Raw genomic sequence first — 24,362 nt, 5'->3', positions numbered from 1 at the left:
TCACAAACGAGCATCAACTCCCCAGGACAGTGCCTGGGCACAGTACACAGCTACAGCACGCAGGAGATGCTCCACAAATTCTTACTTCCTCCCTTCCTCACATCCTCACTCCCAGAGCCACTGTTTGCCTTTGTCTTAGTAGAAAAAAAGACCCCTCTCTGGGTGGCTGCAGCCCTACAGGCACAGGTTTGACAAAGAGAAGTCACATCTGTGATAAGAAAAAAGTGCCCCTCCTTCCAATGAACACAGCCTTGAGCCAGAGTCATGACTTTGTGGGTAACATGTGAGCCAGATTTCTCCTTTCAGCTTTGTACAGTGCGCAGACTGCCCAGCCTGGGAGGGGTCCTACATGTCTCTTAACAAGGCTTTCAGAGGCCCATGGACTGGCTGCATTATACAGTTCCCAGTTAAATACAAACCAGTCCCCTTGCACCACTAATCCTGCACTCTGTCCACCCTAGATGGCTCACCATCCCCAAGAGGTTGTGTGCTGTTCCTTCTTGCCCTGGTACAGGGCTGTCTTTCCCAGGTATTCTCATCTTACTCCTATTAGCCTCTTAAACCCCAGGCCAACGACACCCTTCTACAAATCCTTCCTCAGCACACCCAGAGCTAGGTACTGACAGCCTCATCTGCACTTCCAGAAGCCTGTTCTTTATCCTCTACTACAGCACTGATCACATTATATAGTAATTACCTGTTTGCTCATCAGTTCTTTCCAGCAACTGCCGCTTTCCAGCTCTTCGTGCCCTGTTCAGGAATAAAGCCTGGCATCGAGCAGACCTCAATACATGCTTCTTAAATGAAATACTGGATGAATCAACGAACAGCAAGAAGTAGAGCAAAAAGAGGAGAAGGCTAAGTAGAGATTTCACTCTTCTCACACGGACGTGTGAGTATTTTCACATTTGCGGTTGACACAAGGGGAAAAAACCAAGCACAGAGCCTACGGGACACTTACCAACAAAGTTGCTTCCTGTCCTTCAAATTTATTTATTTATTTATTTATTTCACCATTTGAGGCATTATCTTCTTTGCTCGTAGGAAAGTGAGCGTGGGCTGCCCTGGGGCACCCAGGATAATTCCCCACTCCCCCTCCACATACACACTGGGGGAATCAGCCCCGAGTTCCAAGTATTCCTGGCAGTCAGTTTTGGCTTCTCTATGGGCCAAAGGGATGAGGTCACCGTCATCAATGAAGTCACCCTGCATGATTCATCCCACGTCAGTCCCCCACTTGGAGTGTTCTGATGTTCCCAGAGCATCCAGAACTTGGGGTCCTCGCCATTTTTCAAGGTTCTGGAGCTGATCTTCCAGCTCCCTAGGTCCCTAGTAAATGTCTGCCCCTCTGGGAAGTAGTGTAAGCACTGGGAGTCCTGAATGGAGGAAGCTTCGCAGAAGCCTCCATCCTCCAGTCCTGGGACAGACCTCATCATCCTTCATGGAGGCCTTCCCTGTGTCTCCAGCAACTACCTCTTCCCTTGTCCCAAAGCTTTTACCAGGATCTCTCAGGACACATTCCGAAGGGCCCTAGAATCCTCAAGGGTGAGACCTGATCTCACCCTTACGGATGAGCTCAATTTATAGATGAGAAAGCTGAGGCTCAAAGAAGAGAAGTGGCACGCTCACAGTAACACTGCTAAGTAGTGTCTGAGCTGGGACCAAATGCACTCTCCTGGCTGAGTGCATTCCAGGAGCTCCTTAACCTCTTCTGATAGACCTTCCTTTCAGAATACTAGTCCCAGCAAATGCTGCCTGAAGAAATGGTCCAGTAGACAAAGGGGGCAAGTCTTCCCTTCTTCCTCTCTATGAGGAAGCAGCAGACTGGCCTCAATCCAAGATCTGATTTCAATCTGTCATTCAGTACGTACAAAGTGTCTTCCGGATTCATTGCATAATCTAAAGCAGCTGGCAATGCAAATACATACACTCAGATGCAAATGGAGGGGTCTGGTGAGATGCTCACTGTGACTCCACAAGGAACTTCCAGTAATCCAGGAAGTCTTCCTGAGACAATGGAAATCAGATTTGGGGTTTGAGAGTTGAAGCCTGGGAAGTGAGGCATGGGGACACAACAGTGAGCATCTCCAAAGTGTGCTTCAAGTCCTTGAAGGCTGGATAACCACTTCATCCCCCTATGTCTCAGTTTGCTTACCTACAACCTGAGGGAGATCTAAGGGAGATGTTCCAGTTGACCTCTGTGCTGCCTCTCAACACAGCATTTTCCAATCCTGTGAATCGATGACGGGAAGCATTTATCTCATGTCAGCAAAGGGGAAGGGGGGCGGGTTGTGGTGTCAGCGTGGAGTGTACCCACTGTCCCCTGCCCCTCTGCCCCAGTGCCTAATGTTCAGAGCATCACTACTGGCCAGTGAACGGGACCTGGCCAGACAGCTGTTTCCAAGCTTTGCCCAGGCAGGGTGGCAGGGGTTGCCACCTGATGGCAGGCCAAGTCTTGGAGCTAGAATGTATCACTCCTCAGGGATCACAACCTTCGAGGGACACTCGGGACCGTAAGGGGGCCTCAGACCTCAGAGAATGTCGCCTCCAGGGGGAGCACAGGTACACTTGCCGCACCAGAGCCAGCAGGGTCTCCGTTTTCTGACCGGTTGAGGGGTGTTGCAGTGGTTCAAGATGTAACTCCCTCAGTCACCAGTTCATAGTAAATGATTCAAGCTCGTGCTGTAAACGTCATGGGATGGTCGTGGTGGGAGGCGGACCAAGCAATAAACCAGTCCCTACTTTCCAGCTCAGGAACCACCACCGCCCCTCGCCCATCACCCCGCGCGCCATGAAAAACATTTTTCTTTTAACTGTCTTGGCCTTTCTTCCCGATTTCTAGTTCTGTTGTGCACTTAGAGGCCGATAGGATGGATCCTGTCTTCCGGATGGAGTTTAAATATATATGTATAATTTTGCATGACTATTGCGTCATCGTTGGAGTTGTGATTCCCCAAGAGGCCTCCTCGTCTTCTCACGGCATCGGGGCCTTTGGACGCTTCCGGGCGCTGCGGGCACTTTCGCGAGGAGCCCTCGGCTCATCCCTAGGCCCCCTCCCCCAGCCTCATCTTCCTCCTCCTCCCTCTTCCTTGGCTCCTCCTCTTCGCCCCGTCCCCTACCCTCGCGGGGAGTCCAGCTAGCGTGAGCGGGCAGGGCCGAGTGGTGGCCGCGGGCGGGGCGCGGGGCGCGGGGCGCAGAGCCGGCGGGCGGGCGCGCGGGGGCGCGGGGCGGGAGGCCGGCGCACGGAGGAGGCGCCTGGGCCCGCCCTCCTCCAGAGCCGAGCCGGGAGGGGGCCCGGGCGGGCGCGGGGCGGGGAGAGCCGTCTGGCCCCTCCCCTCCGCTGCCCTCCCCAAAGTTGCCGTCTCCCCCGGGGCCGGACAGTCTTATGATCCAGAGGATCCTCCTGGGGAGGCTGGGCCGGGGAGAGGGCGCGGGCGCGGAGCGGCGGGGGCAGCGGGCGGGCGCGGCGACCCAGGCCTGGGCGGGGATCGGGGCAGCGACCGAAGCAGCGGCAGCGCCCCGGGCCCGCCGCCCCCTCCCCTCGGGCGGGGGGAACCGCTGCATGGGGCCGGGGGGGCGGCCCTGCTGCGCGGAGCGGCGGCGGCGGCGGACCCCCCAGGCGGGCTGGGGCTGAGCCCGGGGCCGGGGCGGGGGCTCCGGGGGGACCATGCCCGGAGGCCGGCCGGCCGCAGCATGGCTCACGGGCCCGGCGCGCTGATGCTCAAGTGCGTGGTGGTCGGCGACGGGGCGGTGGGCAAGACGTGCCTACTCATGAGCTATGCCAACGACGCCTTCCCGGAGGAGTACGTGCCCACCGTCTTCGACCACTACGCAGGTAAGCCTCGGAACTGCTGACTAAGGGGCCGCTACCCGGGCCGGCAACTTTGGAGCAACTTTGGCGGAGGCCCCTCGCTGCCTCCCCGGAGCGCGCTCCCCACCCGCCCCCCGCCGCGCCCTCCGCCGGGCGCCGGGTCCCACCCCCAGGGTTTGCCTCTGGCGGTCCCCTTCGCCTGCAGATCCGAACCCCCTTCCTACCCGCCTTCCCCACCCCCGCGCCCAGTCCCGGCTCCCCGCACTTTCCAATCCCCTCGGCGCCCTGGGCCGACCTCCTTGACCTTCCCACAGCCACCTCCCTTACTGCCCCAAGTCCCCCGGGGAAACATTTGGGGAGACCGGGCGAAACGTGGCTACGGGACTCGGGAGAGGGGAGTGGGGAGCTGGGGGCCGCATCGCACCCCGACCTCACGCCACTTCACAGTGAACCCGGCACAAGGGAAATGGAGTGACATCTCCTGGGGAGCGCCCGCCTGCTTCCAGCTGGGTTGGGAGAGGAGGGTCCTGGTGGGGAGCGAGATTGCCCCAGAGCTTGGATAATTGTGAGCTTCTCTCCCCGCCCCCACTTCTGCCCTTGCAGTCAGCGTCACCGTAGGGGGCAAGCAGTACCTCCTGGGACTCTATGACACGGCCGGACAGGTGAGTGTCTTGGCCCCTGGCCGACACCCCCTTTCCTTTCCCCAACTCAGGGGGGCTGCGAAGGGCCTTTGGAAACTGAGGTGTCTAGGAGGGAGGGTGTGTCTGCGAGAGGCCCCTCTGGATCAAGTCTTTATTTCTTTTTTCAAGTCAGCAAATTAGGAAAAGGATAAAAAAACCCAACCCAGCCCAGCCCACCCTATGTGAACCCCTGAGCTGTGAAAGTTTTTGCCTGTGTGCACCTTCTGTATGGTGCCTGGTGTGCGGCTCCCAACTCCTGTTGCAAAGTGGCAGCGGCCAATCGTGAAGCGCCCTTATTTTTAGTTGCAGATGACCAGGTCTCCCCTCACAGCCTCTGTCTGGTCCCTCATTGGTGAGTGGTCTGCCTGCCCGAGGAGCCTGATTGGTGGGAAATGGCATCATCTAATATGATGGGAAGGCATTTGGTCCTGGTTATGTTTATTACAACATCATTGCACTCTGGGACTCGAGTCCCTGAAAACGTAATTTGTGGTGTTACCAGAGGACCACAGGGAAAAAAGAAAAGAAACAACAACCATCCAGCCACTCCCAGGGGCGGGGTGGGAGAGGAAGGGTTAGGAGTTCAGAGTGATCTTGGAGGAAGAGCTTTTTTTGCCCCGAGGAAAGCCAGGTGACTTTGTCTGGGTTTTCTTTGGGAGAGATTATTGTGCAGAAAGAAAATGCACATTCCTCCTGGCAGCCAGCCTCTGACCAAATTATCTGCAAATTAGAAGTGGCTCCTAAAGAATTAAGGTCTCTTCTCTGTCTCTGTCCCAGCTCCACCCTCTTCCAGACCTACTTTTGCTGTGGGGTTAAGATGATGGTGTGTGATGAAGTTTTGCAGAATCCAGCCCTGTGATTAGACCTAAAGACTCGGACAGAAGTTTCCACATGTCATGCAGACTTGAGTCCTTGAGGACCTGTGAGAAGCTGAGGGGCTTAGTATCTTTGGGGCATATCCAGTAGTACAGTTTCCTTACCTGTACAATGGGGTTTAAACAATTCAGACCATTCCCCTGTGCATATATTATATGCCAGATGTTTCCCTCTGAGTCAGGCACTCACTAGGTAGCTGTTCAATAAAGGGAAGCTGTTCTTTGTAACTCTTCTAGATTTGGATTTCAGAATTGTGGTATCAGGGTAGATTCTGAAAAATGTCTTGTTGGGGAGTGCCTTGATGTGCCCTCCGGCTTCTAAACTGTTAAGTTAGAGGAGGATCTGAGGATAGAGAAACTGTTGGCCGTGCAAGATCCCTGAGGCTGCCTGCTTTCACCAGACTGACCCAAGTCAGTCCGACCAGTTCCTGGACCAGTTCCTGGCTTTCTGGGGCCCTTTCAGTGGCCTGCCTTGTAGTTGTTACTCCTACCTTTTTTGGAACGAAGGGAGGGCAAGAGGCAGAACTCACTCAATCCAATGAGGCCAACTTTGAGGCAGTACAGTTGATAAACATACAGGTTGAAATTATTGGTTGAAAGGAGAGAGATTTTTAAAAATTGTCTCTAATTTTCACTTCTCTCACTACCGCCCTTCCCTTCTCTCTTTTGCATGTCACTGTGACCATTTTTTGACCACAACCTGTTTTCAACAGGACATGTGTATGTCGGAGCTGTTCTGTGCACATTCAAACTCACCTAGTATTTACTGAGTTCATTCTACGTATCAGGCGTGGGGCAGCCACATGCAAATATTATTTTCTCCACAGAACAACCCTGTGCCATAAGTGATATTCCGTCTTTGCTGATGAAGAAACTGCGGCTCAGAGAAGCTAGGTTGCTGACCTAAGGTCACACAGCTACTGAGCAGTGTTGCTGGGACTGGGACATGGGTCTGAGTTTGCCGCCAGTTGAGGTGGTTATATCCACAGGAAGCAGTGGGAGGTCCTGAGATGTCACCCGGGGTTGATTGGATTGCTTGTGTGTCTTTAGACATGGTACCTGGAATCTTCACAGGCATTCTCTGAGTGGGAGGTTATATGCCACCCCTACAGAGGAGAGAACCCAGATCCAAAGAGTCACTCAAAGTTGGGTCTGCTCACAAAATCAGGGCTTCCCATATATGGTCATAATTGCTGTTTCCAGTGGAGATTGTAAGACATATAACAAGTGAGATCAACCTTTTAGTAAGGTTCAAATATTACTGTATTTACCCAATGGTGGGACACCTACTCTGTTGGCCAAGATGTGTGTTAGGCCCCTTTTGGTGTTTCCCCCACTGTCTAAGACTTTCCTTTTTAGATCAAAGTTAGTGATAATTCATCTTTCAGCACTTAAAGGTTTATTACTAATAAGCAATCTTAGCAATGTAATCATCAATGAGATTAAATGAGAAGTGCCCACTATGTGCCTAGCACTGTGCTAAGCATCTGGGGGGTACAAAAGAATAAATTCAAGATAGGGATCTGCCACGGCTGATGACAGCATAGGTGGAGGTGTCCAAATCAGACGCCGGTTCATGTGTGTTATGTAGGAGATTCCTGTGTTGTACTTGGTCCTTAAGACCTCATGCCTCTATGACTTGGTATCAGATAAATCTTACAATAGCAATAATGATAAATAAACATATATACGTGTACACATACACGTATACATATAGAGAGAAATTTTTAAGCCTGAGGGGCAGCAGAGGAAAGCCCATGGGCTTTGGAACCAAACAGGCTTGGGCTCAGATCTCCACTTTGCTATACTGGTCATGTGATTCTAGCTAAGTTATTTACCTTCTTTGCGATCTAATAAAAATGTGGATAATTAGAATCTATATTGCAATGTTGTAGGCTGGCTTAAATTGTTTAATGTATGTAAAAGCAGCTGATGCTGTTCTTCATTCATAGTAGATGTATAATAAATATTATGAGAAATTATTGTGCTCCACTGTGGGCAGTTTTGTAGGGGGAAGGGGTCGCAGGTAGAAGAGGACAGTGTATTATGCCTGGAGTTGATAGAAATTCCACTAGGATGCCAGATCCTAGCACCTTTTCAGTGGAGGCATGGGGCCAGCCTTGCCCTTCATAATCACGCAGTCCCCATCACTGGAGCCATGGACACAGTCTAGTGCCCCCTGCTCTGAATGCCGTGTTGTGTCAGATGGTTTCCATTCTTAATCAGGGCCTACATCCCCAGTGATGTAAGAGAAACTCTTACAAAAACTAAGAGTTCAGTGTAGAATTTGAGAAACAAGTGGGGTATGTAGTTGGTTCTACTTTGGGAGGTAAGATGGGGTGAGGAGGAAGCTCACAGCACTGGAAAACAGTTGCCTTCTCTCCACAACATTGGCTCCTGCGTGGTCTCACTTTATTTGAATAACAGCAACAGTGCCTGCCTCAGGTTGGAGCTTCTAGTCTATGCGCTTACTCTTGGTCTCCTCTTTGACCCCAGTCAAGTTCAAAGCCATAGTCAACATTCGCCCAGTTTACATATTAGGGAACATATTAGGGAACGGAAGAGATGACTGTAGTAGATGACCTTTGCCTTCCAGAGCAGGCTGCTTCCCCCTTGATCTCTGCTGCTATTGGCAGAGAGAGAGAGAGAAAATGTATGAATGTGAGTGTGTTGAGCAGTGTTAGTCCCCTGCTCTGCCTGGCACATCCCTCAACATCCCCACCACACTCACTAGCATTACTGCCATGGGGACGCCCCCTCTCTTGGCCAAGCCCCTGGGTGGCCCAGGAGCAGCATTTGCCGACCTTTTGACTGCCAAGCCTTTTGGGGTGGAAGTTGAGGGTGGCGCCTTCCTCCTCCCTGGGGCCTTGTGGAGGGGTCTGGCTTCCGGCCTGGGCCTCTGTGGAGCTTCTCCTTTCTTCTCTGTTCAGGACTTCAGGGTAGGCTCTGCAGCAGCCCCTTTGTCTGCTCAGGGAGGACTGGAGAGGCGAGATTTTCCCTCCTGCCTCTGTACTGTTTGGAGCTCAGGGGAAGTGAGAAGAGCTCTCGCTCGCGGTGCAGATGAGCCAGTGGGGAGCTGCCTGGCAAGCTGCTCTGGAGCTGCGGGCTCCAAGCTGATCTCTTAATCCTTGGCAGGAAGGCAGAACTTGATACCCTGAAGAGGGAAGGACTGATGCCCGGTTTATCCCAGGTCCCGGAATACCCACACTCAGGAGGGTGTGTGTTGGGGGTGAGCTTGGGGTTCCAGATTTAGCCACTGCCTCAGTGTATGGAAGTCCAGATGTATGCTTTTGGGTGTGCTATTGCTGTGTCTGTTAACTTAAACACACACAAGTTCAAGGATGCGTGCTTGAGAGCTATAAATATCCTTCACTCAGGTGTCCCCTGGAGTTGGTTTTTCAGTGACAAGTGAGGTCTGTCTCTCCCTTGACACAGCCCAGCAGCTGTGGCCACCCTGCAGCCCCTCTGGGTGTCCAGGCAAGCACTTCCCCTCCAGAAGGGAATCTCCAGGGGAGGCAGCCTCGGAATGCTCCACCTTCTGCGTTCCCTGGGGCAGCACCCAAGGGCCCAGTACAATGGGAAGGGGAAGGGGAAAGGCCAGGGTTTTGCCACTCATCGAGCTCCTCCCACCTGCAGGCAGGCATCCTCACAGTGCCTTCCCAGCTAGACTTTCCCCAGGTGAGGCAATTGAGAGTGAGTGGACTTAGGGAAACCAGATGGATGTGATTAGGAAGAAGGTTTACCTTACTTCGGAGGGGGTCTTCAGGGAACATCAGGAGGGCTTAGGAAGTGCCCACTCACGTCACCCAGGCTCCAGGTCCCTGCAGCCCCACATTGCATCCCCGAGGGGCCCAGGGAGCAGAGTTTGGGAGGAGCCGTGGGGTTCCTTCCAGACATCAGCTGCAACAGGTGAGATGCTGGCACTAAGCATCCTGGTTTCCCTTAGTAACCTACTGTAGATTTGTCGTCTGTGCATTTTGCTAACCTTTTTAGAAGCTATTTATATCTCAAGCCTGCATCGTATCACACGGAGTGCTGGTTTCCTCCTCTGCGCTGGGAAGGTGGATGGCCTTTGTTGGTTCCAGAGCCTTTGCAGTGACTGAATGCCCTGTGTCCCCCCTTGACACTCTGATGTGGGTTTGGATGTGCCAGCTCAGACTGTGATCCAGCAGGCGGGGACCTCGGGGTGAGGGCAGTCGCCATCAGCTCTCATTGGTTTCTGTTTGTGCCTCAGATAGGCTCCATCCCCTTCCTGGCCCTCTGATCCGGCTGGCTTCTCCACTTCTGTCATGATTCTCTTGAGGTTTGGTGACATTACACTCTGGGAACCAAAGCTTCCCAGCAGGTTTATCAGGAATGGGTTTTATAGGTGTGCTCTGGTGGCGGTGGAGGTGGCAGGGAGGCGGGGAGGGGGATTGCAGCCTCGGGGCGGGAGGGCTGAGCTTACGTTATCATTTCTGTGTGTCCCGGGATGTGAACAAGGTGGGAAGCGTTTAAAGCTCATAGGTCAGGGGCCTTATGGAGAGCTGGGTGTTTGTGGTTTTGTTGTGGAATTTGGGTTTCAGGAGATGAGACCTAATGGTATTAAAACAAAACAAAACAAAGCAGCTCTCCGTGGGAGTATCAGTTTCTAGCAACGACACATGTGTTGTCAGCAGTGGGTACTACCAAGGGCCTCAGATACAGAATAGCAATACTGCAAGGAGGGGAAAAGAGAAGCGGTTACAAAGAAACAAAGCCAGAGACCACACATGTCTCTAAAAACTAAAATTCTTGAGCCTCAGCTGAATTTCCTTTGACTCGGAGGGGCTTGGTTTTGCCCTAATTTGGCATGCTTGGGTCAAGGAGCAGCTTTCCTTGCGCTCAGCAGTTTGCTCTTCCTCTTTTAGTTTCTGGCAGGCAGCTGCTTTGCACAAGGAAGCTAGGGGGAACCCAGCCAGGGAGGCTGCATGGGGCGGCAGGCAGGATGGCCGTGGCCGGGTCATTGTAGCTCTCCCGGGCCTCCTAGCTCCCCAGTAGAGTCCTCCCAGATCCACTGCCTGCCGGTACCTCCTGGGCCAGCTCTCGCTCTCCCTAAGCTCCGTGAGGACAGATGACTGTGTCTTTTTCTCCACCACGTTTCTGGTGCTTAGCCCAGTGCCTGGTGCATGGTAGGCATTCAACGAATATTTCTTAAATTTAGTTGATTCTCATTTGGCTGTCAAGTCATTTCAGCTAAAAGGTTAACCAAAGACTAAGGTTATAGCTGTTAAGTAATAGCTTCAGGCACAAGCCCTTTCTTGGAAAACAGCTTTGTTAATACAGTAGAAGTCTCCAAGGTTCCAAGGAGTGACAGGCATGGAGGTGTGCAGCAGGCATCAATTTATCCCCACCCTGAATCTGGGGGCTTAGTGGTCACCAGGGGGCCAGTCGCCTGATACTCTCTCTCAGGCTCAGGCCTCCGCATCTTTCCTGAGAACTTTTCCCCCCAGATCTCCTGAGGAGGAGGCAGCTTGGCAGTGAAAGTGTGGGTTTTGGGTTCTCCAGGCTAACTTTGAATCCCAGCTCCTTCTCTTTGTAGCTGTGAGACCATCAGCCAGCTGGCTTCTTCCCTCCCTGTGAAATGGGGAGATAATGTCCACCCTGCAGGGTTCCTGTAAGAATTAGAGATGGTGGTTGTAGTTGTCCCATATGGCCTGGTGCTCAGTGGTTACTGAGAGTGATGGCCCAGGCCAGCTTTGGGGGGCTCCACACCAGTTCATTTCAATGGGTGTTGATTCAGTGCCTGTCTGTGTTCCGACCTGTGGGAGAAGAAAGGGGCGATCAGATCACAGAGAGGTTCGCCTATGCAACGGGGAAAGCTCCTCATGTGAAATTGAGTGCTGCACAGTCCCCATTGAGAAGAGGTGGCAGGGATGAGCTTTTTGGAAGATCTAGGCTTGCGGGAAGAGAAGGGAGGTAGTAGAGAAATCTGGGTACCACTGTGGGCCCCCACATTGAACTACCAGAGTCCACTTCCCAGCAAGGGGTTTGACCTCTCAAAACCTCAATTTCCTTATCTATAAAATGGGGATTATAGTAGTACCTTGTAGAGTCATTGGATCAAATCAGAGCTTCCTAAGTCCCAGATAACGGGTTTCCTAAGCCTCAGCGTGGCTGGTGGAGTGTGGGGTGGATGGCCCCCAGCTCAGATTGTCCCTTCCAGTTTAAGCAGTCTAACCTCAGTCGCTTGCCCCATGGCCCTCCACCCCACCAGCTATGTGTTCGACACATAGTCTGTTGTCTCTGTAGCATAGAGTAAAAGCTTGGGAAGTGTTGGACTAAATGAGGTCACACAGGCAGTGGGGCACGGAGAGCTTGTATTCTGGGTGGGGAGGAGCCGTGTGGGGAGGGCAGGCATTGAAGGGGTCCCAAATGTGTGTTTTTATGGACCGCAGGTCCCTGCTGTCAGTGTCAGCATGTGGAGTAGCGTTGATAACTAAATTATGGAGTTTTTCTCCCCGTGACTGACAACTTAGTAATTAGAGAGTTATTAATCTGGTGCTGGGTTGCTTGTTGATTTTAATATAAAGAACAGACAGTGGGGGAGGGGGCCTTTATTGTTGTCGCTGTTTCTTTTCAAGTGACTGGTGGGAGTGGTGAACCAGCCCGTCTCTCCTGATCTGCAGACTTGCTAGCCCTACCCAGACTCAGGGTAGAATTTGGGGTTTAATAATGACACACTGGTCCTGGAGTGGCATTTTTACAGAGCCGCAAAGCATGTTGCATTTGGTACCTCCTTGAGGCCTCTCACCTGCTCTTGAGTAAAGGAAGCAAGTGGTGTTTGCCTCATTTTGTAGGTTCAGGGAGGTTAAGTGACGTGCTGTAGGCCACACAGCTGGTAAAAGGCAACGCCAAGATTCTAGGGCAGGCTGTCCAGCTCCAAGTCTTTATATTGAATTACTCACACTGATCAGCTTGACGGTGTTAAATGGCTCCTTTACGTCGCATATATTCTCTTGTTGAATATTTCGTGTAAAAAGTGCATTCCGAGCACATCGCTTTTCTAGATAGAAGAGTTAGTGGAATGGAATAGTAGGGGCTGCTGCTAAAATGGCTCCTAAAAAACAACCCCCCGACCCCTACCCCGGGAAGTTAAGGAAGTTTGTCCATTTGTTCATTAGCCTCCACTCTTGCTTAAAAAGAGGCCTTCCCCTGGGTGGCACAGGAGGCCACCTTGCAGGTGATTGTATGGAAGGAGCTGGGTGCCATTTGTGTACAGGTGTAGCCTCTTCCGGGGAAGGAGGAACAGGCGCTGTTCTGTGTTGACCGTTCTATGTTCTCCTCAGCTGAGAGGGCAGGACTTCCTCCCTGCCCCTCAGCACTCTCACCCCTGTTCTGCCCACCTTGATTGACATTAGCTTGCTGTTTGGGGGCTGCTGGGCAGGGCAGCTTCAGCCTGCAGATGACAGGTGTCTTTTCTGTCCCAAGAGGCTGCCCCAAGCCTTTCTTTTCTCCATCTAAGAGTTTTCTTATTTAGGTGAAAACTGCCGTTTCAAATCTGTTTGTCCCTCTTCCATCTGAATGTGCCCTGGATACATCCAAAGACTTCCTCTGCCACCTGCTACTCATTTTGCTTGCTTTTCTGGGCTGTCCCCATGGACACCACCTCTGCATGGGCTCCCATATCCTCTTGCCTGGGCTGGCTGTCAAGACTAGATGGAAACATTCATGCAGTCAGTCAGCAAACATTCCTCGAGCACCAAATCTGGTCTGGGACCTGTGTCAGGGCTTACAAGACAAGTCAGGCACAGGCCCTGCCCCCAGGAGCTCACAGTTCAGTGAAGGGGTTGGGCCAACAATGAGTGATGGCAGGGGAGTGGGTGCCTGTTCTTTGGGGGCACAGAGGAGGTCAGGTTCTGTCCTTCTAAGGAGATGAACTGCTCCTAAGAGCTAAGCTGACTAAGGGGTTCTCCAGGTGGACTTTTGGTGGAGAAAATGCTCAGATTGGATTCTTACATGTACTAGATGCTCAACAAGGGTTGGAAATACTGCCTTGGTTCTCAAATGTGCTCCTCGAACCAACATGCATCTCTGGGGAACTTGTTAGAAATCCAGATTCTTAGGCTGCCCTCCAGACCTCTTGAACAGAAACTCTGGGACATCTGTGGTCTTGACAAGCCCTCCAAATGATTCTGATGCAGGCTGAAATGTCAGAGCCACCGAGTGAGGTAATGAATACTGTGTGCTTATGTAGCTCCTCTTAGTGAGCCACCTTCCCTCCCCTCCCCCAACACATACACACACACACACACACACACACGCACACGCACATGCACACACACCCCCGCCCACATATACACGCACACACTCTACACTCTACACACACACTCCACATACACACCCCCACCTTACACACTTCCCCAGAGTGCAGGGAACATAATTTATTCATTTTTTAAACCCTGCCCCTCCAAGCTCACCTCCTTTCTAGTTCTTTACACGTGGTTGGGACTCGCCATATTTGTTGGAATGAATTGAATCATTCAGCCACTGGTGCTGCTTTGGGGCCAGGGCACTATCAGGAGAAAATGGAAGCAGAACTTCCTAGGCCTTCCTTGGCTCCACTGGTATGCTTTCTGGCCCAGGGCTGTGCACACCGTAAGCTCCATCGGTATTCCTTGATGAGACCTAAGTGCCAATCCATTTTCTCTCCTTACATTAAGCAGCCAGACAGACTGAGGCCTGGGCCCTGCTCTGTTCACTGTAGCTGAGGTTAGCACTCTGGGTGGTGACAGGCCTGCCCCTTAGGAGGACGCCAGTTTGGTTTGTGCTAACTTAGTTCCAGAGCAACAGATGGGTGATGACGTCCTTTTGTATTAAAACCCCCCAGGCAGGTCACCGGGTGTGGCTGGAGGAGGGGCTGTTCTCAGACACCCATCTCGGCAGTAATTCTCTGGCTGTCCGAAGCTTTCTGTGTAGTGTCCTCCTCCTCCATTCTTCCCTTCTCCTGCACCCCTGCCCCCTACTTTAAAATTCATTCTTCCTTCATTCCTCCTCTTGCTCTTTTTCTCTCTTTCTTTTTTCCAGACTTGTTCCAGTGTAGAAAAACCATCCTCTTTCAACTGGCATGATAGTAGGGATTGTAAATGACTTGGCTCAAAGTATGCCCCCTCTGAGAGCTGCCATTGAGAGAGAACATTTAATTCTGATTGTCCAGTTCAATTAAAATTCCATTTATCCCAGCTTAATTTTCAAAGGGCTCTCCTCCCCCGTGAGCGGGCTCAGGGCTCACGGTTACTGCCTTAAGGTGTCTCTGGTGGGCTCCTTGGCTCTGGAGAAGGGGGAAGGGGCTGGATGTGAGATGGGCACAGAAGAGGGGTCGGGGCCCCTGCTCCTTTCAGATGGGGGATTTGTCTGGCAAGAGAGAGCTTCAGATCTTCATCCAGCCTACAGAAAGTGAGAAGGTTCTTCTGAGGCTGAGGTATCCTGTGACCCCCTCCTCTATGACTCCAGCCCTCTTGTGGTTGAACCCCGTCTTTGAATTTCAGCTGAGCAAATAAGTCTATAGGCTAAAGTCTAGCATTTGTTGTTGTTTTTTTTGTTGTTGTTGTTGTTGTTGTTTTTGTGAGGAAGATTGGCCTTGGGCTAACATCCATGCCCATCTTCCTCTACTTTATATGGGACGCGCCACAGCAAGGCTTGACAAGCAGTGCATAGGTCCGTCCCTGGGATCCGAACCTGCAAACCCTAGGCTGCCCGAAGCGGAGCATGCCAACTTAAATTTCACGAACTTAACTTGCCACTGGGTCAGCCCCCTAGCATTTGTTTTTATTCATGTGTAAATCTTTACTCAGCACCCAGATTGTAATGTGGCACTTAGCACAAGGTTTGGGCACGCCCAGTAGGACCCAGGTGTGTATTGGATGCACGGAAATCTGTTGGGAAGATTATTATGAAAAGAACTTGTCCCATGATTTTACATCACCTCTATATTGGCTTTCTTTTTTTTAAAGATTTTATTTATTTTTTCCCCCCAAAGCCCCAGTAGATACTTGTATGTCATAGCTGCACATCCTTCTAATTGCTGTATGTGGGACGCGGCCTCAGCATGGCCAGAGAAGCTGTACGTCGGTTCGCGCCCGGGATCCGAACCCGGGCCACCAGCAGCGGAGCACGAGCACTTAACCGCTAAGCCACAGGGCCGGCCCTATATTGGTGTTCTTATCAGCTGATTTTGAAGGGGATCCTGATCTGTCTGGACGTTATTGAAGATCTTTGAAATCAAGTTTTAAGTGGTGGTTTTAGTGCATTGCTCATTTAAGCACAACAGAACTCATTTCTTAACTCATGGAGCCCATTAACAGAAAGGCTGCCAGGTCTATTTGGATAAAGTATTGGCCAGGATGTGTACTCTTCTCCAGCAAGTCTGGATCTTCAGGAATCCTTCAGTGTGTTTTATGTCAGGTATCCCTCCAGAGTGTTCTGTGGCCCTCTGCTAGAAGCAGGGGGAGAGAGGGCACAGAGAATGGGCTGACTTGCTCAGCTCTGCCTTGGTAGGTGCCGGCTGCCCTGGGGGGAGCTGTGACATGCAGCTGCCTGACCTAACAGGGCAGTGTGGAAGCATCAGAGTCTAGGTAAGCTGGCGTTAGGAAGAAAGTGATTACTCAGAAATTCCTGGTAGACCAAACTGCTTGATGTATAAGTTTACTTCTCTTTCCTTTTTTAAAATTGAGATATAATTCACATTCAGTGGATTTTATATATTCACAAAGTTGTGGAACCATCACCACTATTGAATTCCAGAACATTCTCATCACCCCCAAAAGAAACCCTGTACCCATTAGCAGTCACTCTCCATTCTCCCATCCCCTCAACTCTTAGCAACCACTAATCTGCTTTTTGTCTGTATGGATTTGCCTATTCTGGGCATTTCATATAAATGGAGTCATGCAATATGTGGCCTTTTGTGTCTGGCTTATTTCACTTAATATTTTCAAGGTTCATTCATGTCCTAGAATGTATCATACTTCTTCCGTTTTATGGCTGGATAATCCTTGTCTTTCCTTTTTATTCCTTTTTGTCAGTCTTTGTTACATGGGCATTGTGCCTCAGGCTCTGGGCACCACTTTCCAGATTGTGAGGCAGAAGGTGAGTTTCCTTCTGCTGGTCATGCACTTCCGGTGCTGCTTCACCCCTGCCTCAGGTGGGGGTGGGGTGGTCTCCCCTCTACCTTTCCGGTGTTCTAGTTCTCTCTGTGCCTCTGTTTGTAGTCTCCCCCACCCCATCCACACCCTTATATCTTGATTCGTCAAATGTATTAGTATCTGTTAAACACAGGTGAGATGAGGAACAGAAAGATCCATCAGATAGGGTCCTTCTCCGGTAGGGAGTTTAGAGTCCAGTGGGAAGGGAAGAGTATACAGATGACCAGAATGCAAGTAGAAAATGGGACATGTGGTAAGAAGGTAAGAAGGGTAAAGGGTGAGGAGTGTCAAGACGGTGCCCACTGCCTGGCTGCTCGCCCAGAGCCTCACAGAGAGCCAGGGCCTCAGTGGGGCCATCGAGAGTCAGAAACTTGATTTTACGGAGGCACTCATGGATCATCAGGTCCTTGGGTCTGATCTGTGTTAACTCATAAGAGATCCACATATAAATGAGGTTGCTGAAGGATTAATTTACCACATGGTCTCCGTGGAAAAATGGACACAAGACATAAGCCGATAGCTCACAATAGAGGAAAAGCAAATAGCTGATGAACACACAATATGCAAAGATATGCAAATAAAAACTTCTTTTTCACTTATCAAATTAGACAAGATGGGAAAAAGTTGTTACCAAGGAGTCAGGGAAGTGGATGCTCTGTACCGTTGTTGGGAGTAAAAACTGACACAAACCATTTGGAGGTTCCTTTAGTGTTCTGACTCAATTTCAACGTGTGGGGGGTCCCCACACATACAAAAAGCAATTCTTGGACACCAGCAGGTTGTCCGAGAATTCAGCGCAATTCTGATACTATCTACCCCGAGACAGCATCAGATTCCACAGGTTAAGAGTTCAGTCCTACAAGACGCCCCCCCCCACCACCACCACCCTCCCTTCGGATGCCAGTCGCAAGCCCAGATTGTTACCTGTATTTCTGACCAACTGGCTATAAATCAGAGGTTCCCATGACCCCCTCTTTGGGTTTGATTAATTTGCTAGAGTGGCTGACAAAACTCAGAGAAACATGTTACTTAGTAGATCACCAGTTTTTGTAAAAAGATATAGAGTAGACTCCTCTTATCCGTGGTTTCAGTTACCTGTGGTCAGCCATAGTCCAAAAATATCAAATGGAAAATTCCAGAAATAAACAATTCATAAGTTTTAAGTCATGCACTGTTCTAAGTAGCGTGATGAAATCTCTCTCCAAACCCCTCCGACCCCCTGGGACGGGAATCATCCATTTGTCCAGCATATCCATGCTGTATATGCTACCTACCCGTTAGTCACTTAGTAGCCAGCTTAGTTATCAGATCGACTGTCATGGTATCACAGTGCTTGTGTTCAAGTAACCCTTATTTTACTTAATAATGGCCCCACAGCTCGTCAGTAGTGATGCTGGCAATTCAGATACACCAAAGAGAAGCCACAAAATGCTTCCTTTAAGTGAAAACGTGAAAGTTCTTGACTTAATAAGGAAAGAAAAAAAATCGTATGCTGAGATTGCTAAGATCTACAGTAAGTTTTATTACAGTATATTATTATTATTATTGTTCAACTTTATTATTAGTTATTGTTAATCTCTTACTGTGCCTAATTTATAAATTAAACATCATAGGTATGTACATGTAGGAAAAAACACAGTGTACGTAGGGTTCGGTACTATCCGAGGTTTCAGGCATCCACTGGGGGTCTTGGAACATATCCCCCCCGCAGATAAGGGGAGCCTGCTGTAACTCAGGAACAGCCAGGTGTAGTGCTGCTCAGGGCAAGGTATATGGGAAGGGGCGTGGAACTTCCATGCCTTCTTCAGGCACGCCACTCTCCCCGCATCTCCACGTGTTCACCAACCTGGAAGCTCTCCAAACCCTGTCCTTTTGGGGTTTTATGGAAACCTCATTACTTAGTTATGATTGATTAAATCATTGGTCATTGGTAATTGATTCAACTTCCAGCCCCTCTCCCCTTCCCGGAGGTAAGGGGGAAGGGAGTGGGACTGCAGGTTCCAACCCTCTAATCACATGGTTGGGTCTCCTGGCAACCAGCCCCCATCCTTAGATGGCGGTCCAAAAGTCACCTCATTAACATAACAAAAGGCACCTTTATGGCTCTCACCACTTAAGAAATTCCAAGGGTTTTAGGAGCTCTGTGCAAGAAATGGGACAAAGACCAAGTAGATATTTATTATTATAAACCACAATATCACACAGTTTAATTTGGCAAAGACTCCTAAGTTTTCAGTGATTTTATGAATTTATACCAAGGAGACATTCAGAGTACACAAAGATTTACATAAAACGATATTCTTCCCAGCAATTTTTATAATAGTGATAAATTATAAACACATTAATGCATAGCAAAAAGGGATTTGTTAAATGATAGCATGATGTGTATTAGAATAGTCACAGCCATTAAAAACTGCTTTCAACAAGTATTTAAAGATATGTGAAAAGGCTAATGTGTTAAGTGTGAGAAAGCAGGAATCAAAACTATATATAGCATGATTACAACTTTGAAGAATATGTATATGTGCAATATGCAAGGAAAAAATCAGAACAAAATTGTCAAAATGTTGAAGTGGTTAGCTCTAGGTGGTGATATTGAATATTTTTAGAAATTTACTTTTTTTACTTTATTCTGTTTTCCTCCAATTAAAAACATTTTTTAAAAATTTTTATTAAAGTTACATATGCAGATGGTTTAAAGAGTCAGCAGTTCTATAAGATCTTATTATGGAAAAATAAAAGGTCCCTCTCCACCTACCCTACAGAAAAGCCATTTCCCACTCCCTCGAGGCAACTACTTTCAATTCTTAGCTGTTTATTCTGGTAAAAAAAAAAAAAAAAAAAATCCTCTATTGACTTCACACCGTGAATGATGAGGCTTTAACTGTCTTTCCCACATACCTTCACTTCCCATCCACCCTTTCTCAGTAGCTGTATTGTAATTTCCGTTTGATCACCCATCAGTGGTTATGTTTTTGACACGATGTTACCACAGCTGAGCCACACAGTGTACTATAATTACTTTTCCCTTCATGTACCACTTTTTGTTTCCCTGGAGTTAATAATTATCTTGTTTCTTCCCTTGCTTAGTTTTCACTGCATGTCTCACTATTTTACCCCAAACTCTCCTTTCCCTGCAATCCAGCATATTAGGTATTCTGTTACTTTCTTCTTGAAGGCATCCCTCATGAGCCTCCTAACTTGCTCCAGTCTGGGCTGGTTGCCTTAGCCTGCTGCACAGCTGTCGTCCTAGGATTTCCCTTCATCATTATTGTGATTCCCTTGGGCTCTATCTCTTGTATTAGATTCTTTTTTTTTTTTTTTTTTGGTGAGGAAGATTAGCCCTGAGCTAACATCTGTTGCCAATCCTCCTCTTTTTGCTGAGGAACATTGGCCCTGGGCTAACATCCATGCCCATCTTCCTCTACCTTACGTGTGAGATGCCTGCCACAGCATGGCTTGATAAGCAGTGTGTAGGTCTGCACCCAGGATCCGAACCTGTGAACCCTGGGCCACTGAAGTTGAGTGCGCAAACTTAACCACTACACCACCAAGCCAGCCCCAAGATTCTTATTTTTATTTCCCATGTCATCTTGGTTTGTTCCCTCATTTTGGTGGAGCATATATTTTATTAATTTCCTGAGGAAAGGTGTATTGTAGGCAAAACTTTTGACACCTAGTATGTTTGAAAATATTTTTATTTCCTTTATATCTGATTGACAGTTTGAAAATAGATTGGAAATCATATTTTTTCTTCAGAACTTTGAAAGCATTGCTCTATTGTCTTCTAGCTTCAATTTATGCTCTTAAAAAGTCTGATGCCAATGTGATCCTTGGTTTGTTGTCGGGAACCTGGTTCTCCTGTCTGGAAACTTTTAGGATCTGCCATTTCACTCTCCTGAAATCTCACAGTCATGGGCTTTGGGGTAGCTAGCTGGCTGTTGTGGGCCCTTTCAATCTGGTAGCTCATGTCCTTCAGTTCTGAGAAATTTTCTCAGTTTATTTCTTTGATTTCTTCACTTCCAGTTAATCTTTTCTGTTACACTAGAACCCCCAGCATTTAGATGTTGGAGTTCTTGGGATGGTCCTCTAATTTTCTTCTATTTTCTCTCTCTCTGTCTTTTTTGCTCTCTCTTGGAGACAGTTTGTCAATTTTATCATCCATCATTTCTATTGTTTTTTCAAATGTGATTCTATTTCTAATTTTCAAGAGCCTTTTCCTGTTCTCTGGATGTTCCTTTTCTTCTTTAGCATCTTCTACGTTTGGTTTGGCATGCTTTCTGATTGCATATATTCTCTGATTTCCCTGAGGATATTAATGATAGTTTTTTGAAGCTTTTGCCTCCCTGCATAGTGGCTCGTTTTGATCTCTGTCTTTCACAGTGGTTCCTCAAGTGTCTATTCATATTTACGAGAGTGTCACTGGAGCCTGTGGGAAGCTCTGTGTCTGTGTAGGGCTGGCTGACTCTGGCCTTGACTGTAGGTCAGGATTTCTCAACCTCAGCACCATTGATATTTTGGGCTGGATAACTCTTTGTTGTGGGGGCTGTCCTGTGCATTGTAGGATGTTTAGTAGCATCCCTGGCCTCTTCTCACTAGATGCCTGTAGCACCTCTACACCAGTCATGACAATCAAAAATATCTCCCGATATTGCCAAATGTTCCCTTGGGGCAACATCACCCCTTACTGCCCCTGCCCCCAGTTGAGAATTACTGCTGTAGTAATTCTGGCTGGGCCTTTTCAGTGGGAAAATTATAATGTCAGATTTTGGTCTTTCCGCTTAGGCTGGTCATATTCCCCAGAAAAGAATCTTCTACTCTCCTGCCTGGTTCCTGCTGGGCTGCCAGTGTTCTGGGAGGTGAGTGGAGGAAGCAGGGTAGGGATCTCAGTTTTCATTGTGTACCCTCGCCTGTGTGTTCGGTATAGTCAACTGGGCCTTGTGTGCTCCCAACAGGTAACCCTCTGTTCTACCCTTCCCAGAGAAGAAATATCCTCTGCCTTTCGTCAGGGTGAGGAGAGTGTTTACCATGATAGAGAGCAGGATCTGGGACTTAACTGCTTCATAAGCAGACTGTCTTCCACCTTCTTGTTTGTGGCTCTCCCTTCAACCCACATGGAGAACACACTGTTCCGGTTCCCACACCTTCCGGGGGTTCTCTTGTGCAGAACAAGGTGCTTCTTTGCTTTCCCCTCATTGCTGGCCCAGGATTTGGCTCCCTGGGCCTGCTAATCAGTTCCTACTGGTTCTTTTGCCTTCTAGCTTCTAAAATTGTGTTGCTGTTGTCTCTTTTCCTATTTGCTTTGTCCTTGTGGCTTTATGCCTTATTCTTTGTTTTAAATCATTGTACATGTTAGAGATTTTGGAGAGATCCGAGATAAGTGCATGTATTCGGTAGGTTGGGATTTAAGTGAAGTCTTCCCCAATGTTTTGTATACTTAGAAAACATAAATATGAAGGCAAAGTTAGAGCGATGGATGTACGTTCCAGTGCCTGTTATCAGGTGTACCTTCCCTTAGCATTAAGGTACCTGCAAAATGATTCCTAAGAAGCTTGCTTGGGATTGAGGCTTTGGAGCAAAAGGACTTAGAAGCCTTAGGGGAGATTTGTATTTCTTGTAGGTCTTGCAACCACATGAGGAGCTGTCCCTTCTACCTGAGAGCGTGGCTTTCTAGTGACCAGGACCTGTGTGTCCACCAAGTCCAGCATCTTACCGTCGGGCAGAGCTGGATGGACACTAATGTTCTGATTATGCAGTTTCTTTTTTGCTAGACTCTGTGAAGCCTATATAGACTATGACTTTTCAGTTAACATTTTTCAGACAGGCCAAAACTTACTCCATTAGGTTACAGCTTTCTTTAGTTACACATTCGTCACCTTGATGAGATTTAGGTGTTTTCAAGTGTCTCAGTCATCTCTCAGTATGACCCACACTGCAGATGACTAATAACTATTATGGTTTGATTTTCATTAATTTAATTCTCAAAATGTAGCCTTATGTCAAATTATTAGGGTGTCCTACTACAGTTTTCTTATGTTTATTATCTATACCTACAGGTATTAATGACATTGGGAGGTGGGAAGGAGCACTTCCAGCTCTGAGGATGATGGGGGGAGAGTCTGGACTGGTTTCCTAGGTGAGGAGATGGTGTATGTGTATGGACTCAGGGTGGGGAGGGGGCACAGGTAGGACAAGGTATTCCATGCAGACTTTTCTAGTCCTCAAGGGGGACATATTCTCTCTTCTCTGAATTCCTGTGGTGCTTAGCATATGTGTCTCGTCATTAACCTCGTGCCTATGTTTGAGGCCTTCCTTGGACCTGTTTATCCCATTTAATCATAACAATGACCTTATGAGGTAGGTGATATTATCCACCCCTCCCCCTGCCTTTTTTTATTTAATGGATGAGAAATCAGCCTCAGAGACACTGAAATGACTTGTACAGGTTATGCGCACGGCCCATGAGAAGCAACACTGGACCTCAGACCAGGCCCTCTGGCTCCAGATCTGTAATTCATTACTATTCTAGTGACTTCCCCCTGCTGCCAGTGTCTTACTAGATTGTTTAACTAAGCTAGCGGCTCTCTGAAGGGAGATGCATGCTGTTTGACTTCCCAGGTAGCACATAACACAGACTCTGTGGTAAAGGAGTTGACCTGATGGACTGCAGGCTCCCACAGGATTCACCTTAGTGGGTAACACAGGGCAGGGCTAAGAGCGGGAACCTCGCAGCTGCCTGTGTGGTTTGACCAGACCGTGGGCTCCAACCTCTCAGTTTGAAAACCATCCTCACTCCCAACCCCGACCGGCCCAATTGTTCCAGTGGTAGTTTCGCCACCACTTCACCTAGCGCCCTGGGCTCTGCCCTCACTGCTCTGGAGGGAGGGATGACAGCGCCTGTCCCACCGCTGCCTCCGAGGGTTTTATGAGGATACGCAGAAGAGAATGGACACTTGAAACCTAGTGTTTTTCCTGTAAAGTGTTGTTGTTGCTGGTTTCCTCCTCTGCCTGTGGCTTTGCTTCTCTGATTTTGTTTCAGTGGCTCTCAGTTTGCTTCAGCGAATGCCACGTCTCCCTAGCCCGGTCCTTGATAGTGGGAAATCCAGCTCCCGGACTGGCTGAGCTTCTTGAAACACAAAGATGCTGGTGCAAACGTGTGTCCAAACAACGTTTGATGGCCAGCCACTGAAAACCGCCTGCGGCTGTGTGCAGCCGAGCCAGCGAGGGCTCAGTGGCTACATCCGAGTCCACGTGCATCTTGACTCTTTTTCACTTCTCAGGTGTCATTCACCATTGTTTTACAGAAACATATTTGAGGTATATTAGTTTAACTATTTTCAGGTATTTTAATAAAATACCTGATTCAGTCCTCGCCTGCTGTGTAAACTCATGCACTCATTAAACCAGCAAAACTTCTCAATGTGTTTTTCACGAAGTCGATTTCACCCTCAATCCTCATTTTCCGCCTTTTTATTCCTCTGCCTCAAATCGCTGAAACCAAATGGAGAAAGAGTGCTACTGGGCGTGGGTAAAGGTAGCAGCCACCGCGTATGCTCAGTGCCTTTCATACCTTGGCTCATTTAATTTTCCCAACAGTTTAGGCTACTTTATAGATAAAGAAAACAGAAAACGTAAGTAACTTGCCCAAAGCCACATAGCTAGTAAGCCTGTGATTTAAAGATTCAAAAGGTCTATGTTCAAAACCTATGATCTACGGCCTGGTTTAAACAAAGGGGCCGGGAGGGTCCTAAACTAGTTGTTAGGAGAACTATATTCCCTCCTCACTTCTGACTCTCCCCGGACTTTGGACAAATGATGAGCTTCTTCAAGCCTC

At 48.9% G+C, this 24,362-nt stretch overlaps 1 protein-coding gene across 1 annotated transcript in view; it reads left to right on the top strand.

Moving 5' to 3' along the window:
* Positions 1 to 3,507: 3,507 nt before the first annotated feature.
* RHOQ (ras homolog family member Q) overlaps positions 3,508 to 24,362 on the top strand; it is a 42,282-nt gene continuing 21,427 nt past the window's right edge. The window contains exons 1-2 of the mRNA XM_004436685.3: positions 3,508 to 3,835; positions 4,415 to 4,473. Coding sequence (XP_004436742.1) covers positions 3,694 to 3,835; positions 4,415 to 4,473 — 201 coding nt within the window. The 5' untranslated portion in view covers positions 3,508 to 3,693. The remainder of the gene's footprint in view (positions 3,836 to 4,414; positions 4,474 to 24,362) is intronic.

Source organism: Ceratotherium simum, chromosome 11 (genome assembly GCF_057802395.1).
Source record: "Ceratotherium simum simum isolate JZ-2026a chromosome 11, ASM5780239v1, whole genome shotgun sequence".
In the NCBI taxonomy this organism is placed as follows: domain Eukaryota; kingdom Metazoa; phylum Chordata; class Mammalia; order Perissodactyla; family Rhinocerotidae; genus Ceratotherium; species Ceratotherium simum.
Note: the sequence above shows the minus strand (reverse complement) of the source record. Positions and strands in the feature narration are given on the sequence as shown.